This window comes from Apium graveolens, chromosome 6 (assembly GCF_009905375.1).
Source record: "Apium graveolens cultivar Ventura chromosome 6, ASM990537v1, whole genome shotgun sequence".
Taxonomy (NCBI): Eukaryota; Viridiplantae; Streptophyta; class Magnoliopsida; order Apiales; family Apiaceae; genus Apium; species Apium graveolens.
Window position 1 is genome coordinate 271,332,382 of NC_133652.1, and position 19,257 is coordinate 271,351,638.

General features: G+C 35.7%; 1 protein-coding gene across 1 annotated transcript; it reads right to left on the reverse strand.

Annotated features, from left to right (window-relative positions):
* Window positions 1–259: 259 nt before the first annotated feature.
* On the reverse strand, window positions 260–13,200 carry LOC141666041 (uncharacterized). Its single transcript, XM_074472027.1, has 3 exons — window positions 13,105–13,200; window positions 735–892; window positions 260–611 (listed from the first exon to the last, which is right to left on the reverse strand). Exons 1-3 carry the CDS (start codon window positions 13,198–13,200, stop codon window positions 260–262), a joined length of 606 nt encoding a protein of 201 aa, XP_074328128.1.
* Between the last annotated feature and the right edge of the window lie 6,057 nt (window positions 13,201–19,257).

Consider the following 19,257-nt stretch of genomic DNA (forward strand, 5'->3'; position numbering starts at 1 on the left):
TTTTCCTATGCCTGAAAGAGGCCTACTTGAAATAATCATCAAAGAAATTTTACTGATAATACCTCTTAAGGTGCTCAGCATTCCAAGCCCTATGAATCAGCTTCCCATCCAAATCTGTCAACTGGTACATTCATTCCCACATAATTGTTTTGATGATGTAAGGACCTTCCCAATTAGCACCAAAGACACCGTGCCCAGGAGTCTTCATATTTGGCATCATCATTCTTAAAACCAAGTCCCCAACCCTTAAAGGTCGAGCTCAAACCTTCTTATCAAAATACTTCCTTGTTCGCTGCTGATAAGCTGCCAATTTCAGTTGTGAATTCTCACGTACCTCTTCCAACTGATCCAGGTACAAACAATGATTAAGTTCATTATTTTCTGGATCATAATTCTCTCTCATAAACGAACCTGCTCCAATCTCTACAGGTTCCATTGCCTCACACCCGTAGGTAAGTATAAAAGGAGATTTACCTTTTGTGGTTCGAGGTGTGGTGTTATAAGACCATAACACCCAAGGTAGCTCCTCCAGCCAGTACCCCTTACTTTCCTCCAACTTCGCCTTTAAAATGTGCTTTATAATCTTATTAATGGCCTCAGTTTGACCATTCCTGTGCAGATGGCACACTACCGAGAACCCTTTATTTATGTGAAGGTCCTCACATTATTGCTTCATCTCATTACTGTCAAATTGTTTCCCATTGTCAAAATTTAGCTTGTATGGTACTCCATACCTGCATACAATAGCCCTAAACACAAATTCCTTGAGCTTTGCTGCCGTAATAGTAGCTAGTGGTTCAGCTTCTGCCCATTTAGTAAAATAGTCTACTGCAACTACCGCATATTTCACCCCACCTTTTTCTTTAGTAAGCTCCCCAATTAGATCAATCCCCTACATAGAGAAGATCCATGGACTTGTAAGATGTTTTAATGGTACTTTCGGCCTATTGTTGAAGTTGTCATACATTTGACAATGATCACAAGACCTCGTATAGAGATAGCAGTCCTTTTGTAAAGTAGGCCAATAGTACCCTTGGCGTAGTATCATATTAGCTAAGGAAGCTCCTCCTGAATGATTACCATAGATCTTCTCATGAATTTCTCCCATTATATATTCACATTGCTTCCTTGATATGCGCCTCAGAATCGGCTTCTTGAAGCCCCTTTTGTAGAGAGTTCCCTCATAAACCACATACCTAGCAGCTTTGTACTTTAATTTCCTTGCTTCTTCCTTTCCTTCTGGGACGATTCCCTTTGCTATATAGTCATAAATGGGACTCATTCAGGTTCTTTCAGCCGTTACCTCAACTATGGAAGTCTCCATTTTGGGGAATGTTTGGTTGCTGCTGCACCTGCAATGGGATGACACCTTACAGGGTAGTTTCCTTGTGTGAACCCAACTTTGCGAGAGCATCAACATCTGAATTTTCTGACCTTGGAATCTGCTTTAAATGAACCTCCTTAAATTTGTTCATCAATTCACCTCATGTAGAGGTCTGTCTGTGGACCTCTAGCCTGGAAACCTCCACGAATATGCCAGACCACAAGAATTGAGTCACTTTAAACATTAAGATTCTCTAATTTCATTTCCAAGGCTAGCTTCAGGACTGTAATTAGGGCTTTATATTCTGCATCATTATTTGTTGCATAAAAATCAAAATAAATCACACTGTGCAACATGTGTCCTTTTGGGCTCAACAGTACCACACATGCTCCTGCTTTTTTACCATTCACCACTCCATCCACATATAAGGTGCACCATGGCGAGCAATTTTCCTCATCCTGAACCTCCATTTTTGGCTGAGGGGCACGTTCATTTCCTTCCACATAAAAGGTTTCTGGAAATTCTAGAAGAAAATCAGCAAGGTCTTGTCCTTAAATAGCTGTTATTGGCTTGTAATCCACGTCAAATTGACCCAACTCAATAGCCCACTTCATCAATCTTCCGAAAGCTTCTAGCTTATGAAGAATCTACCTTAGTGGGTATGAGGTACGCACCTCTACCTTATGAGCTTGAAAATATGGCCTGAGTTTTCTAGCTACAAGTATTAAAGCATATGCAAGCTTCTCCATGTTGGTGTATCGAATCTTAGCATCTAACAACCTTTTGCTTACATAGTATGTTAGAAGCAATTGATGATATGAAACAGAAACTATCAGAAGTTCATTTCAGAACTTATACATCAACGAATGCTGATGATAACATCAACAGATGATGAAATATCAACGGATGATAGGATATCAACGGATGATGATTTTAACGGATAATGATGTCAACAGATAATGAAATCAGTATTTGTCACGTCAGTTGATCTTCGAGGAGGAAACAGGAATTTCAAGGCGGTGAAGGACTTTATCTTAGAAATAATAGTATAGATTTCCTTGTTGTTAATAGAATATGATTCCTTATACATTGGTAGATGTACTCTATATAAAGCACAGATTAGGTTCATGTTATAAGCATCGCGACATTGTTATATCTTTCGCATAACCTAGCATCTTTAAAGGATATTTGTTCATCCTTTCGAGAGAGTACTTGTGTAATAAGTTTTTATAATATTAATATACAAACTGTTGATTCTGTTGAAGCTTTTTTGAGTTGATTATATTAACTGTATTCACCCCCCTCTACAGTTGATTAAGGGTCTAACAATTGGTATCAGAGTTTGCTGTTAACGTACAAACAGTTTAAGATCTGAAGATTAATCAACCATGTCAGACAAAGGAGAAGAAGAAATACAGAATCTGGATCCGAAGCCACAACCTCCAGCCACATCACAGATAAGCAGAAACATGAGTAGGTATGAAACAATCAAGGTGCCCATCCTGAAAGTGCATGAATATCCAATCTGGAAAGTCTTGATGGCCATGTGCTTGGAAGCCACATATCCTGAATATCTGAACAGGATCTATGATGGTCCTCATAAACCATTGAAAGTAGTTGTTTCACTTGAAGGAGAACAAGCGAAGATGATAGACTAAGACATGAAGATATCTTATCTATCATGAAGGATGCTAAGGTTAGACATATTCTGCACAGCAGTCTTGATAGTGTTATATCCAATAGAGTCATTGGATGTAATACTGCAAAAGAGATATGAGATGCTTTAGAAGTAAAGTGTCAAGGTACAACTGCTATCAAGAAGAACAAGAGGACAGTACTTACTCAAGAATATGAGCACTTTGACTCAAGGGACAATGAATCCCTAACTGTGATCTATGACAGATTTCAGAAGTTGTTGAATGACTCATCCTTTATAAATAAAGAATATGATTTGGAGGACTCAAACTTGAAGTTCCTTCTTGCTCTTCCTGGAAAATGGGACTTTAAAGTCACATCAATCAGGGATAACTATTAACTTGAGATCCATGGAATTTTGAAAACTCATGAACTAGAGATGGAGCATAGGAGCAAGAGAAAAGGATCAAAAGCTAGACCAGTTGCACTCAAAGTTGAAGAGAATCCAAAGGAGAAAGCTAGGAGGAAAAGCTACTCCAAAGGGAAAGCCATGATTGCTAAGTCAAATACTGAATTATCAAATTCTGATGATGACTCAAATCCTGATAATGAATCATATACTGATAGTGATCACAACAATAATGAAGATATGGATCAAATGGCTGCCCTACTGTTGAAAATAAAGCTAACTATTACAACAACAAAGAGGCAATTATATATTGAATTTAGCAAGGCCAGACCAGATAACCGGTTAACGAAACAAAGCATGTAGGTAAAAAATAAACAAGTCAGAACTGTAAGAACAAAGAAAGACAATAATGTGTACCAGTAACCATAACTTTAACACTTAAAGAAAGAATAGGAAGCGATGATGTGCAACTGGTAAAAGAAATACAGAAAGTAATGATGCAGCTGAGTCGCTAGGCCTTGCTCGAAGCCCTGACTGCTCTTGAAGAGATAGATGCCCCCACCTGGCTGCTTTGGGCTGCTACACAACAACTCCTCCAGGATAAAACAGCTCCGAGCTTTGAGTTTACAGCACCTCGAAAGCTCGACCTCGACTGGAACCTCACTTCGCCGGAAAAACACTATCTGAATATAGGAGAGAGCAAAGAGTATAGAGAGGAGAAGAAAAATGTAGGGTGTGGTACATAAAACTCAGAACCTTAGTCCTCTATTTATATCAGAGACTAAGTGAAACTACCACCCTATTTAATATCTGAATTAAACTATACAATTAATAGAAAAATCAAAACTGATAATTTGAATTTAAAATAAAATTATAACAGCTTATTCATTAATCCCTGACATTATTTTAGATTTAATTTTTAATTTGAAAATATGATCAGTTACAAAGTTATTTGTTCAGTGTCCAGATTCAATGAATCTGACTAAGCCCACTTACAAAGTGACTCAGCCCAATTCAGAAACTGAACCCAGCCCAACAATTATAACCCAGCCCAAACTGATAAATAAATTCTAATTAAAATATTAAATCATACAAATAAATAAAATCCTTGCCCAGGTCGCCTCGCATACGTGAGACGCCGAGACATTCGCCCAAATCGCCCTTCAACCTGACCCGGTCCGGTCCGGTGCAGTGCATGGCGGGGCGGGGCAGTGCGGTGGTGCGTGTGTGTGTGTGTGTGCGCATGAAGCACACAAGAACACAATGCACCATCACACACCTTAGTAGTTATACACTACCCATGTGTGTGATACTATATAAAGCCAATACCCCCTTTATTTATTTTCAATGTGGGATAAAACACATTCTTTTCTTTTCAAGATCTTTAAAGCCACTAAGTTTAACTCTAATTCTCTATGGATTTCATTAAGAAAATTCTTAAAACCATACATGAAAGTTTAAGTTCACATATCATTGAACAACTTTCAATCATTAGTTTTTAGGATAATTATCAAGAATATAATTAAAATTATGATCTAAAATCCTATTTTCTAACAATCCCCCACAAATCCATACAGAATTGTGTTCAGGTTTTCCATCATGACTTATTTTTCAGAGTAGGTACCCTTTCGGGTTTGAACCCTCCTAAGTCCTCTACTTCAACGGCTACTAGATTCAGATTGAATGTTTTACCTTGAATCTTAATCCGTTTAGTATAACCATGTTCTATAGACGACGACAAGTCAAAGGCTATGGTGCCAATCTACGGCTTTGGGACATTAATGGTCTTGTCTCGATCCTGTTCGTCTAATGCTTCAAGGAATAACCCTTTCCTCTAATTGTGACCACACAATTACATTCACTTAGCTGGGCATCTCCAGAGATATACCGCCTCTATCTCGTCAAATGACTTGATCTCATTCAGAGTTTTAACACTCTTGCTTTTCTAGCAGTGTCAGTACCTTCTAGGTTTACAGTGGATAGACTCAGATACTGTAGTATCATCTATGTAGCAAAGGTACTACCAATTCATCCTTACAGCTTGTTATTACCACATTGAATACACTTCGAGGGATCTCCTCTTATGTGTATTGGGTTCCCACTGTTGATGAATTATGATGGGTTGACAGTCCCATCTCCAACCTTGACTTGAGGACCACTGCAGGTTCCGGTCCCTTAGTCAAAGGATCATCTATATTGTTCTGAGTTCCTATGAACTCTATAGAAATAATCCTATCAGTCACTAAACCCCTTATAGACTTGAGTCTAACTTGGACGTGTCTCTTTGTTTTAGCATTATGCTTTTTACTTCTAATCTTGTCGATAATTGTTCGACGATCACAATATATAGCAATAGTAGGATGTCATCCACATATAGGCACAGGATAACACACTCACTACTTTTAACTTTAGTATAAACACACTTGTCACTTTCATTAATCTTATAACTGAATGGCAATACAGTTTCATCAAACTTTTTATGTCAATCTCTGGGAGCTTGTTTCAAGCCATAGATGGACTTGATCAACTTATATACTTTCCTTTCATTGCCAGATGCAACAAATCCCTCAGGTTGGTCCATATAAATCTCTTCTTCAAGTTCACCATGAAGAAAAGCGGTCTTTACATCCATCTAATGGATGATAAGACCATGGATGGAAGCCAATGCTATAAGCATTCATATTGTTACCATCCTAGCAACCTGAGAGTATGTATCAAAGTAATCAATTCCTTCCCTCTGCTTAAAACCCTTAGCTACTAGTCTAGCTTTGTACTTATCTATTGAGCCGTCAGGGTTCAACTTTCTCTTAAAGACCCATTTGCACCCAATAGTAGAACACCCAGGAGGGAGATCAACCAACTCCCATGTTCCATTAGAAACAATAGAGTCAATTTCACTTTTCATAGCGCCCTTCCAATGCCTAGACTCCGAAGAATCCATAGCTTGTCAGAAAGTTAAAGGTTCGTCCTCGACATTGTAAGTGATAAAATACCTCCAAAGTCCTTAACTACCTTTGCACGCTTACTTCTCCTTGGTTCCTCTACTTCCTTAGGAATAGAGCTACTACTAGGTTCCGCCCCCACATTTGTCATCTTTTTCACATGATCATGAATAGAACTCGATGTGTGAGTAGGATCTTCCTCAGAAGTCATTTCAGGTATTCCAGTCTTCATAGGGTAGACATTGTAACGCCCCCAAATCCGGGGTCAGAGGATTTGGTCGTCACTATAAAACCTCAATCCAAACTAACCTTTTAAATCAAAATACAAATGCCAGCGGAAGATATTTATCATTTATGACCCCAAAATAATCCAAGATCTTTTAAGGTTACAGTTCTAGAAACAAGAATTCCAAATTCCATAAATAAATTTTCACTCCCTTTTAAAACTCTTCTCAACAAATTCCAATTCAATACTAACCCGCTAGTATAACTTCGAAAAGATGTATACTAGGCCCCACTATAAAATAACACAATTATAATATAATATAATATAAGCAACTTTATACAATAAAACTTACACTAGTCTGCAAACCCTGGACCAACCACCTTCCAGAAGCTTCTTCTTTGCTTCCTCAAATTACGCGGCTAAACAGCGCAAGTTAATCCTCACTGAAGGTTAAATTTGAAAAACAGGCAAGTATGAGCGAAAGAAATGCTCAGCAAGATCATTGTAATATATATAGTTGTTTTGGTATAAAACCGACGTCTGCAATAGCACAGATCATTTTAGAATCATAATTGCTGAAACATTAAATTTATTAAAAATCGGATAATTGTTTCTCACTGTATTCAAATCTCTTTTTGATATTTTCGAGCGAAATGCTTCAGCAATACTTTGAATCTTGATGAGATAAAACAAAACAGTGTATACGGAAATATCGTAAACAACAATAACAAGAAGCAATGATTATGGATTCAAAACTGAACTCTTGATACTAATACTCATTTTGTTGTCATATCAAATTAGATATCACTACAAACTTTGATGCTCACAACATCCCATACTGAAGTCAACATCAATCATCTGTACTAATACCACCTTTGATATTTAACAACAAACTAAGTATCCACAAAATCAAAAACTGAATCAAAACTGCATTTCATCTTTTATCCGAAAATAGAAACAATTGATAAATCATTCCTTATAAGATTATCAAAAGCAATATAATAATTTAGATTGGAATCCTCGAACGACGGTATGTTGCCGCCAGTGATCAGATGCGGAGCAACACCAGTATGTCGAAGCATATCCAACTAAATAAATGGGGCACCCAAGGCACATATCGGTCTAAAGGTATTATATCCTGTATAATACCTAAATCTCCGCTGGACCGCCGCCACGGCCTCTTACGCAACCATCCAATCGTAAAAACATTTTATTGAAAGGGGTTATAATACTCGACACCCTTATAAACTTTTATTCCCCCATTTACTTGGGCAGGAATACTCGCAAAACCAACTCATTTTTCTCAAAACCCAAAACATTTATAAATCCATTCATTTGATAAGTAAAATCACTTAGCTATTCTGAACATAAAATAGTAGAAGAATATTTGCATAAACAGAATCATTTATTTCAGTGATATGTAAAACATTTATCTATTCAGAACTGAGAATAAGGAAAACAATACTTGCATAATAAGATTTAAAATATATATCACTTGAACAATAAGTGATGATAGAAATACTCGCCTTTAAGATTTAGTAGTTAGTCATACTCGCAATGACGCATCTATTCTGACATTTTGTCTCAAAACATCATCGTCCTTCTTTTCAACACTTTACTGATATGCTGCTCCTGCGATTGCTAGAAGCCAGATATCCAATACCATTCCATATCATTATTTATCCAACATCTTGTCCTGATCAACTCGAATGATCCGCATCTATAATTAAAAGATATAACTTTAATTGTCTAAACAATAATTACTCGACGAATTGCATGTCAAAACCCTATCGTCTACCCATACGATACCCCACACATAAAGGAAACAGTCAAACACAAGACTCTTGACCCACATATGCACATAATTCACATAGCATGTAAACACGTAACTCATGTATCACATAATTCATATATCACCAGACTCGGATCGTCAAAAGATTCGACTCGTTACGCTTAAAACTGAAATCGGGTCAAAATATGATTTTTCAGTCACTACGCGACTCATAATCGATTTACAAAACAAGTGACCTTTAGAAACAAAAGGTTTTGGGTCTCAAAAGTATTTTAAATGAAAGCGGAATATTTTGCTGAGTCTATACGCGCTTGTTTCGTATTAAACGGACGAACGTTTATTTTCTATGAATAAGATAAGAATAAATCAATTAATAATATTATTAATTGAATATTCAATACCTTTATATAATTTTAAAAGCTCAAAGTAATATTAGAATATTATTTGGGTCAATTATAAATAATTACACTTCATTCAACTATTTATAATTAAAATTAATCGATTAAATGAATTAATCAATCAATTAAATGAATAAATAATTAATCAAAACAAATTATAAATAATTGAATCAAATTATGATTTTCGAAAATATTAAAAGATAATAATTTGAAATTGAAATAAATATTTTAGATTTTTTTTTCGAAATAACGTCTTTGTAAAACGGACTTTTCCCGGGGTCATACCCCTCAAAATCAATCCCAAACCAACACAATTCAACTGTACTCTAATAAAATCAATAAATTTAAAACACACAATAATTTATATTTGTACGTATAAACACGCCAGAAACGAAAAACATGGCCAAAAGCGACTTCTACAAAAACTTCTAAAAATTATGAAATAAATATATAAACACTAACATGCTATAATATATACAAGTACGAAGGCGGAATTTCGGAATCGTTACCCAAAATAAATTCTGATCACCCCGAAGAGAATATCTGATGTCCGGAAAATATCTCCAGAAAAATCCGAAATTAATAGCGCTAGATATATACACGCTGAGATGCCATGTGGAGTAATCACCGGCTCCAAACTCTTTTTCCATGCCCCGAAAATAAATTAAAACGGAAAATATGCTCCGCAAATTTTCTTCTCAGAACCTCGAAATATATATACATATGTGTAGGTATCGAAGCGCTGATCGATTATATATATAACAATTGAAATTTGGATAAACGATTTGTAAGATATGAATTTTTTAAAATTAAAAGTAATTAAATATACGTAGAAGAGAGAGGGACAGGGGAGGGGGAGAAGAGGGAAACAGAAGGGGAAGGGGGAGGGCTGGCACGCGTGAGGGAAATGAGAGAATCAGGGGAGGGGAAAGAGTAGTGAGTCGGTGGGGCTTTTGTTTATCTCTCTTTTTGTTTCTTTTTTTTTAACACAACACGCATCAAATAGAAGGAGGGAGTAATTGCCACGTATAACTGGAGTAACTGGAATCTTACAGGTGTCCGATATCTACCTGCAAGCCTGGTTTTATCCCACATTTTACCTTTTAACGAATTAACTTGCGGATGAGAATGACCCGAAAATTATAAAAAATAATTTTAAAATTTTTGGAATAATTAAAAATTTCATAATTTTTAAACCATTTTTGAATCGCAACTAATACCCGTATTTCGTGATATAAGGAACAAACTTGCGAGTGAAACTAACTCGAAAAATTACCGAAATACTTCTAAAATTTCAGGAATATTTAAAAGCTAATAAAATAAAATTTTCATAATTTTTAAAATATTTTTAACTCGCGCGCTATACCCGCATTTTACAATTAACGAACTGAGCTGCACTTGAAATAAATTCAGAAAATCACGAAAATAGTCTTAAAATGTTACAAATATTCCGAAGTTTATAAAAACATAAATTTCGTAATTTTAAAATAATTTTTGAAACGCGTTTTATACCCGCTTTTAATAATTAAATGATTCAACGCGCGGGTAAAATTAATCCCAAAAATTCCCAAAATAATATTAAAAATTTCAGAATATTTCAAACTTCAATAAATATGAGTTTCATATTTTTGAAGGATTTTGGAATTAAATACGTATTTTACAAATAAATGAAATTAGAAAATCATACAGGGCTATATAATTGATGAAATATTGATTTCTAAATTTTATAAAATCCCAAAAATAATTACTGTAATTATAAAGTCATAAAAATAATTTTAAAGATAATTTAAATATTAAATTTTCAATAAAATCACTTTTAAAGACAAAAATAAAATGATACAACTCAGTAGTTAATATTCATCTAATCCTTAATATCACTAAATGAACCCAATTTACCGATATCAATAAAATGATCGATTTTCAAGTAAACTTTTGAAAATAATACATTTAAGTAAATATTTTCAGAAATTAATAAGAATTGATACAACACTTAACAATTAGCACATAACCATTTAATAACACAAACTCGTCAAACAGGAATAAAATATCCACCATTTTATTCCTTCCAAATCAGAAAATCACCTAAACATATTCAAATAATAATAATAATAATAATAATAATAATAGTTCTGGAAAAAAATATGAGATATCACAGACATCCTCAAAGAATGTAGTATCTCGAAATTCAACTATCGTGTTTGCCACTATGCCATCTATGTCAGATTTTAATACTAAAAATTTCATAGCTGTAGTGGTTTCAAGATAGCCCAGAAAGATACAGTCAACTATTTTCAGACCTAGTTTCTTTCTCTTGTGTTCAGAAACAAGTACCTTAGCAAGGCACCCCCACACACGAATATACTTAATATTAGTCATCCTGCCTTTTCATAACTCCAAGGGTGTCTTATCCATGTGTTTCAGAGGGACTCTGTTCAAAATATGGCAAGCCGTATTTAGAGCCTCTCCCCACATGTATTTAGGCAACCCAGAGTTAATCAACATACTATTAATCATGTATTTAAATGTTTTGTTCTTTCGTTCAGCAACCCCATTAGACTCAGGTGTGTATGGTGGAGTGACTTCATGAACTATACCATTGTTTGCACAAAATTCATTAAAAGCGTTACTCGTATACTCACCACCTCTATCAGATCTCAATTGTTTAAGTAACTTACTAGTTTGTTTTTCTACTTCAGTTATATATATAATAAATTTACTAAGTGCTTCATCCTTATGTCTAAGTAAATAAACATAACAATATATACTACTATCATCTATAAAAGTAATGAAGTATCTAAACTGGTCCTTGGTCAACACACCACAAAATTCACAAATATCAGTGTGTACTAAATCTAACAAGTCTGAATCCCTAACAATGTTATGAAAATGTTTCCTTATTTGTTTAGCAGACACACATACTTGACATTTAGAATTCTTTTCTATGGTATATTTTGGAATCAACTCTAAGTTCATCATATTCTTAAGAGCACCAAAGTTTACGTGACCTAGTCTAGCATGCCATATATCCGAGGATTCAATATAGTTAACAGAAGGAATAATACTTTTATTCAAATTCCCCAAAACAGGTTCAGCATTAATAACAAATAAACCATTTGACAAGTAACCCTTGCCAAAAAATGTACCAGTATGAATAATAACTACTTTATTACACTTGAAAGAAATTTCAAAACCACTAGAAACTAAATAACTTCCACTTATTATATTTCTACGCATGTCGGGAGCATGATGCACTCTAGTCAGGGATAGTATACGTCCTGAAGGAAACTTCAAATCCACATTTCCTATTCCAAGTACTTGAGCAACACTAGCATTTCCCATCTTCATAGTCAAGATATGACTCTATTGATAAGATATAAATAAACTAATATCAGCACAAATATGCACATTAGCTTCAGTATCTATCAACCATTCATTTGACAGATAGGTAGAAAATATTAAAGGGTTGTAGGATACATACCGGTCATCGTTGGTTTCAGAAGCCGTAGCCTCACCAACAACCATGTTCATTACGGGCCCACTTGCGGTTCCAAGCACAGCATTCGCTTGCGCTACCACCTCGGTTTTCTTCGCTTTCTTCGTAGGGCAGTCCTTACTCCAGTGCCCAACCTGCCCACAAGACCAACATGGTTTGTTTGCCTTGGGTTTCTTGGCCTTGTCCTTGTCACTCTTAGGTTTATTACTATTCACTTTCTTAGCAAAAGCCTTCATTTTCTGTCCTACAGTTGCTACGTTTACCTTAGAGGTACCGTGCTCAGTTGGCATCACATGTCCCTGTTTGGACTTGTGTTGTTCTTGGACCAAGATGTACAGTATAAGGTTGGTTCAGGTGATCTCTCATTTCTGTCTTTTCAGGGAGAGAGAGAACTCTTCCCAAGACTTCGGGAGCTTCTCAATCACACTCATAACCTTGAACTTCTCAGGGAGGTCCATTCCAGACTCCTTCAAAGCATGCACTATCATCTCGAACTCATGCACTTCCTCAGTCATAGACTTATTGTCCACCAACTTGAACTCAAGGAACCTTGCCACAGAATACTTTTCCATACCTTGTGAGTCAGTATTATGTGTTTGGTCTAGCTTCTCCCATAGAGTTTTGCGGAGTAGGCATCAATAGAATAGACATCAAACAAAGTGTTTGTTAGAGCATCCAAAATAGCTGCCCTAACCACCCCATCCTTCTCAGCCCACTTCATAAAAGCCTTAACTGTTTTAGCCTTCTTTTGATCTTCAACCGGTTTCTCATATTCCACAACCGGCCACAAACCCTTTATAGTCAACCACAATTTCATCTTTTTCTGCCAGCGAGAAAAGCCGATGCCACCTTTGAATTTCTCCGGTAAACTGGTTAATACACAACTTGTGCGAAACTATAAGTGGTCCAATCTATGGCCCCAACAGTTGCAGCACCAGAACTACTACCACCACCCACGGGAACCTCAGTTTCGCTAACCATTATTACGCTAAATAATATATAACAAACTATCTCTTCAAGAATGTTGGAAATAAAGCTAACTATTACAACACCAAAGAGGCAATTATATATTGAATTTAGAAAGGCCAGGCCAGATAACCGGTTAACGAAACAAAGCATGCAGGTAAACAATAAACAAGTCAGAAACTGTAAGAACAAAGGAAGACAAGAATGCGTACCAGTAACCATAGCTTTAACACTTAAAGAAAGAACAGGAAGCTATGATGTGCAACTGGTAAAAGAAATACAGAAAGTAATGATGCAGCTGAGTCGCCAGGCCTTGCTCGAAGCCCTGACTACTCTTGAAGAGATAGTTGCCCCCACATGGCTGCTTTGGGATGCTACGCAACAACTCCTCCAGGATAAAACAGCTCCGAGCTTTGAGTTTACAGCATATCGAAAGCTCGACCTCGACTGGAACCTCACTTCACCGGAAAAACACTATCTGAATATGGGAGAGAGCAGAGAGTATAGAGAGGAGAAGAAGAATGTAGGGTGTGGTGCATAAAACTCAGAACCTTAGTCCTCTATTTATAGTAGAGACTAAGTGAAACTGCCACCCTATTTAATATATGAATTAAACTATACAATTAATAGAAAAATCAAAACTGATAATTTGAATTTAAAATAAAATTGTAACAGCTTATTCATTAATCCCTGAAATTATTTCAAATTTAATTTTTAATTTAAAAATATGATTAGTTACAAAGTTATTTGTTCAGTGTCCAGGTTCAATGAATCTGACCAAGCCCACTTACAAAGTGACTCAGCCCAATTCAGAAACCGAACCCAGCCCAACAATTATAACCCAGCCCAAACTGATAAATAAATTCTAATTAAAATATTAAATCACACAAATAAATAAAATCCTTGTCCGGGTCGCCTCGCGTACGCGAGATGCCAAGACATTCGTCCAAATCGCCCTTCGACCCGACCCGGTCCGGTCCGGTGCGGTGCGGGGCGGTGGCGGGGTGCGCGTGAAGCACACAAGAACACAATGCACCATCACACACCTTAATAGTTGTACACTACCCATGTATGTGATACTATATAAAGCCAATACCCCCTTTATTTATTTTCAATGTGGGACAAAACACATTCTTTTCTTTTCAAGCTCTTTCAAGCCACTAATTTTAACTCTAATTTTCTATGGATTTCATTAAGAAAATTCTTAAAACCACACATGAAAGTTTAAGTTCACATATCATTGAACAACTTTCAATCATTAGTTTTTAGGATAATCATCAAGAACATAATTAAAATTATGATCTAAAATCCTATTTCCTAACACATACTGGTTAAAAGCTTCAAGAAGATGGTCTATAGAAACTTCAAGAAAGGGAGAAGATTTTCCAGACAAGGTTCCAGTTCCTCAAACTCTGATAAGAGGAAAAACAGAAGAGATAATGATTTGAAGGAAGCTAGATCTGGAAAACCTGACAAGTCAAAAGAGAGATGTTTCAACTGTGAAAGACCTGGACACTTTGCAGCTGACTGCAGAAAACCCAGAGCTGAGAAGAAACAAGCTTTGATCTCAAAAAAAAGAAACTAGGATGATTCATCAGGCTCAGATGATGGCATCAATTATGCTCTCATGGCAAATGCTAATGCTGAGACCGACAATGCTGAATTAAAGGTACCTCAGTCAACTCTTGTATTTGATACTGATGATATCTATGAATTAAGATTATTTCTTAAGACTCTGCATGTTAGTTTTAGGGATCAAACCTTAGAGAACAATAGAATCAAGAGTGAAAACTCTGTGCTTAATAAAATGAATGATTACCTAGAAACTGAGTTGCTTTCCATGCTAGAAATTCAAAAAGAAAGAGATAATGTTGTTTATGTTAAAGAAAAATTGTTAGAAAAACATGCTTATCTAGAAAAGGAGCTGGCTAAAGAGAGAGAAGTCATTAAACTTTGGACTAACTCAGGAAATCTTAGAGAATGGTTGTTGGGGATCAGGATTAGGATATTCAGCTAGATCTAATTCTGATAAGAAAAGTGGAGAAGAAACTGAGAAAACAGAACCAATAAAAACTGATAGTCAGGTCAAATTGAACAAGGTTCAAATAAAGACCATTAAGTTTAATCCAAGTGCTAATAATGTTAAATCAATCCATGAGGAAGGTACTACCTCAGCACCTAGATCAAACTTAATTACTGAAAAGAGTGAACAAATTCACATAAACTCAGTAAATATTGGTTCAATGACTCAGAAACAGCTTAAGTAAAAGCTAAAGGATCTACACATGAAAGACAAGAGGAAAAGGTCTAGGAAAAATAGGAATGGAAAGGTAGGTGTTAATAAGAATGGAAATTATGTAACCCCACCTAATGCACCTAGAAAGACCTGCTCAAACTGTGGTAGCACTAATCATCTTGCTAATTCTTGCAAGAAGAATAAAGAGATAAAAGTTGTTCCTTCTAAATCAGAGTTTAGGAATAAAACAGCTAGATATAAACCATAGAATCCTTGTTTTCATTGTGGCAGTGTTTGGCACTCTATTTATACATGTAAAGAGTATCACAGTTTGTATTATGATTTTTATAAACTGAAACCCTCTTTAGTTAAAGCAAAATTTGTTTCTGCATGTATAAATACTGATAGTAAGAATATTAACATAAATTTTGATATGAAGTCTTCTACTGCATATGTTAACAAATTTAAAAAGGCCAAATGATCCCAGCAAGTCTGGATCCTTAAAAACATTAACTGATTCAAATTGCTGATTGCAGGGTGATAGGAGGAATGCTTTAGTCTTAGAAAGTGGATGCTCAGGACATATGACTAGTTATAAATCCCTACTATCAGAATTTGAGGAGAAGGCTGGCCCAAATATTTCTTATGGAGATGGAAACTTAGAAAAAATCTTGTGATATGGAAAAATCAAAGTTGGAAATGTCATCATTGAAAATGTAGCTCTAGTTGCAGGACTCAAGCATAATCTGATCAGTGTGAGTCAAATCTGTGACAGAGGTTAGTGGTTACCTTGTCAATTTTTATAAGGAGCATTGTGAAATTGTCAATAAGTCTGATGGCAAGATCACATTGACTAGTGTGAGACATGGTAGTTTGTATGAAGCCAGGGTCTCCACAAGAATTGATTATTCAGAAGTTTGTCTACTGTGTAGAGCATCTGTGGAAGACAGCTGGAACTGGCATAAAAGACATTCTCACCTCAACTTCAACAATATCAATGAACTTGTAAGGAAAGATCTTGTAAGAGGATTGCCCAATGCAGTGTTTATTCATGATGGCTTATGTGATTCATTCCAGATAGCCAAACAAAGAAAGACATCTTTCAAGAGTAAAACCGAATCCTCAATTCTTGAACCATATCATCCAATTCATGTTGATCTCTTTGGTCTAGTGAATGATATGTCTATTTCCAAGAAGAGGTATGCACTTGTGATTGTTGATGAATATACAAGATACACATGGGTTTATTTCCTGCACACCAAGGATGAAACTCCATCCATTCTTCTTGATCATGTGAGGGAGCTGTAAAAAGGGTCAACATACAAAGTGAAGATCATCAGAAGTGATAATGGAACTGAATTCAAGAATAGCTCTATGGAAGAGTTCTGCAAACTCAAGGGATAAAATAAGAGTTTTCCTGCTCCTGGAACTCCATAACAAAATGGAGTTGTTGAAAGAAAGAATAGAACTTTGATAGAAGCTGCAAGAACCATGCTAGAAGAAGCAAGATTGCATACCTACATCTGGGTTGAGGTTGTGCAAACTGCTTGCTTTACATAAAATGCAACATTGATCAACAAGCATGGAAAGACACCATTTGAGATGGTGAAAGGGAAGAATCCAAATTTGAAATACTTTCATATATATGGTTGTAAGTGTTTTGTTCTCAAAACTCATCCGAAGCAGCTTACCAAGTTTGACTTAAAAGTTGATGAAGGAATCTTTGTGGGATATCCATTTTCTACAAAAGCCTTCAGAGTTTACAATCTAAGAACAAGAACAATCATGGAGTCTATACATGTATCTTTTGATGACAAAAAGATAACAGGTCTAGAAGATGCAGATGACCATGACAAGTTGAGATTTGAAAATGAAGTACTTTATGCTGAACTTCTAAATCCTGACTCTGATTCAGTAAATTCTGATATCACTCGAAGCTCTATGGTTCCACATAGTAGTGGAAATTCTTCTGACATAGAAGCATATGTTGAGGGGGAGCAACATGATTCAAATTCAGAGACTACTACAAGTGATTCAACTCAAGAAATATCAGTAGAAAGATCAACAAACTCATCTTCCTCAAACTCTGATGAGTCAAATACTGATAACAATGGGGACACTGATTTAGGGGGAGCATCATGAAATAATAGTGGTACTACTCAAGAGAATAACAGAGAATTCATGGATCAAGGGGGAGGTTCTTCTTCTAGAAGTCAACTTCCATCTGCAAGAAAATGGTCTAAGTCACACACACCTGACTTAATCATTGGAAACCCTAACAGTGGAATAAGAACAAGAAAATCCACTCAGAATGAATGTCTCTACCATTCTTTTCTATCTCAAACTGAACTTAAAAATGTTGAAGAAGCTCTGCAAGATGCTGATTGGATCACAGTAATACAAGAGGAACTCAATGAGTTTGAAAGGAACAAAGCCTGGACTCTGGTGCCAAGACCAAAGAATAGATCTGTTGTAATAACCCCAAAATTTTGAACTTTTTTTGTAACCCTTATGAATAGTATTTTTGCTGATATTGCTGAATAAGAAAACTTTTCATGCCACACTATGTAGGGGTTCTTTTATTGTTATTCTGAGATCTTATTAGCACTCTATATGATATATAAGTGTATGTAAAGATCGTCAGAATCCAAATTCAAACACTTTGATTTTTCCCGAAAATCCACCAGATATCGAAAGAATTGGGTATAAGGTAACAGGATAAAAAGGATTTAAATTCAAGGATTATAAGAGAGGATCATAAAAGGAATATAATGTATTGAGAAAGGTTAAGGAAACCCAAGTAATAAGATCCCGGGTATGATCCCTCAAACGATAAACGAAAATAAAAGTTAAGCGAACCGTATAACAGATCATCGGTCATTAGCCAAGTAATTAGAAGCTAATCAAAGAGGTTAGTGAGGATGATGTCATCAAACCAATAAGAAGAGGACAAGTGTGGGACGATGACATAACATGATGACCTAAGCATGACCAAAGAGAAGTGTGTTGTTGGTTGATTAAGAACCACACAAAATTCACCATGGTTAAAAGTAATAAATCAAAACAAAAGCAAGCAACCAAGCAAAACAAATCACAAAAACACAAAGTTGACTTCATTTTCTTCAAGAAAGCTCTCGGCCTTTCTCTTTTTTTTTCAAGAAGAAAAATCCAAAATCCAAGATCCAAGCCTTGTTAATTAGTGAGGTAATTATCTAATACTCCTTATGCATAGATATAGCTATCCTATAAGTTTGAGCTTCAAATTCATTCACAATCTCTTCCTAAAATTCATGGAAGAAGAGGGTGAATAGTGTTTTTCAAGAACTTAAATTTTTGTTCTTGAGTTTTTGTTTAGATTAAGCTTGGATAAGGACTTTCAAGGGTGATTCCAAGCTAATTAGTTACTCCTACTCACAAGGAAGGTATAATCTCTTAACCTAGCTTTGTTATTGAATGTTAAAAGCTTAGCATGAGTATTATAGTTCATAAGAGGCTTGATTATTGTGTATGTAGAGATTAGTTAGTTTTGTGATGTTTTTGGAGTTCTAAATCTTGGTTATTAGTTAAAGAACTTAAGAATAGTTTTAGTTCATGTTTGAGATTAATATAAATTGGAAAAACTTGAGGTGTTGGGGCTGTTGTAGTGAGGTATGGATGGAGTTTGGTTGTATGGTTGAATTGTGGTTGGTTTGTGGTTGATTTGGAGTAGAATAAAAATTGGTAATCGCGTAAACATAGCCGTCGTAATGTCCGATTTACTTTAGACTGTTTTTGCTCTTAACATCAGGACCCAAGAACTCACTGTTAGGTTTTGACCATTTCCATGATTAGATAGT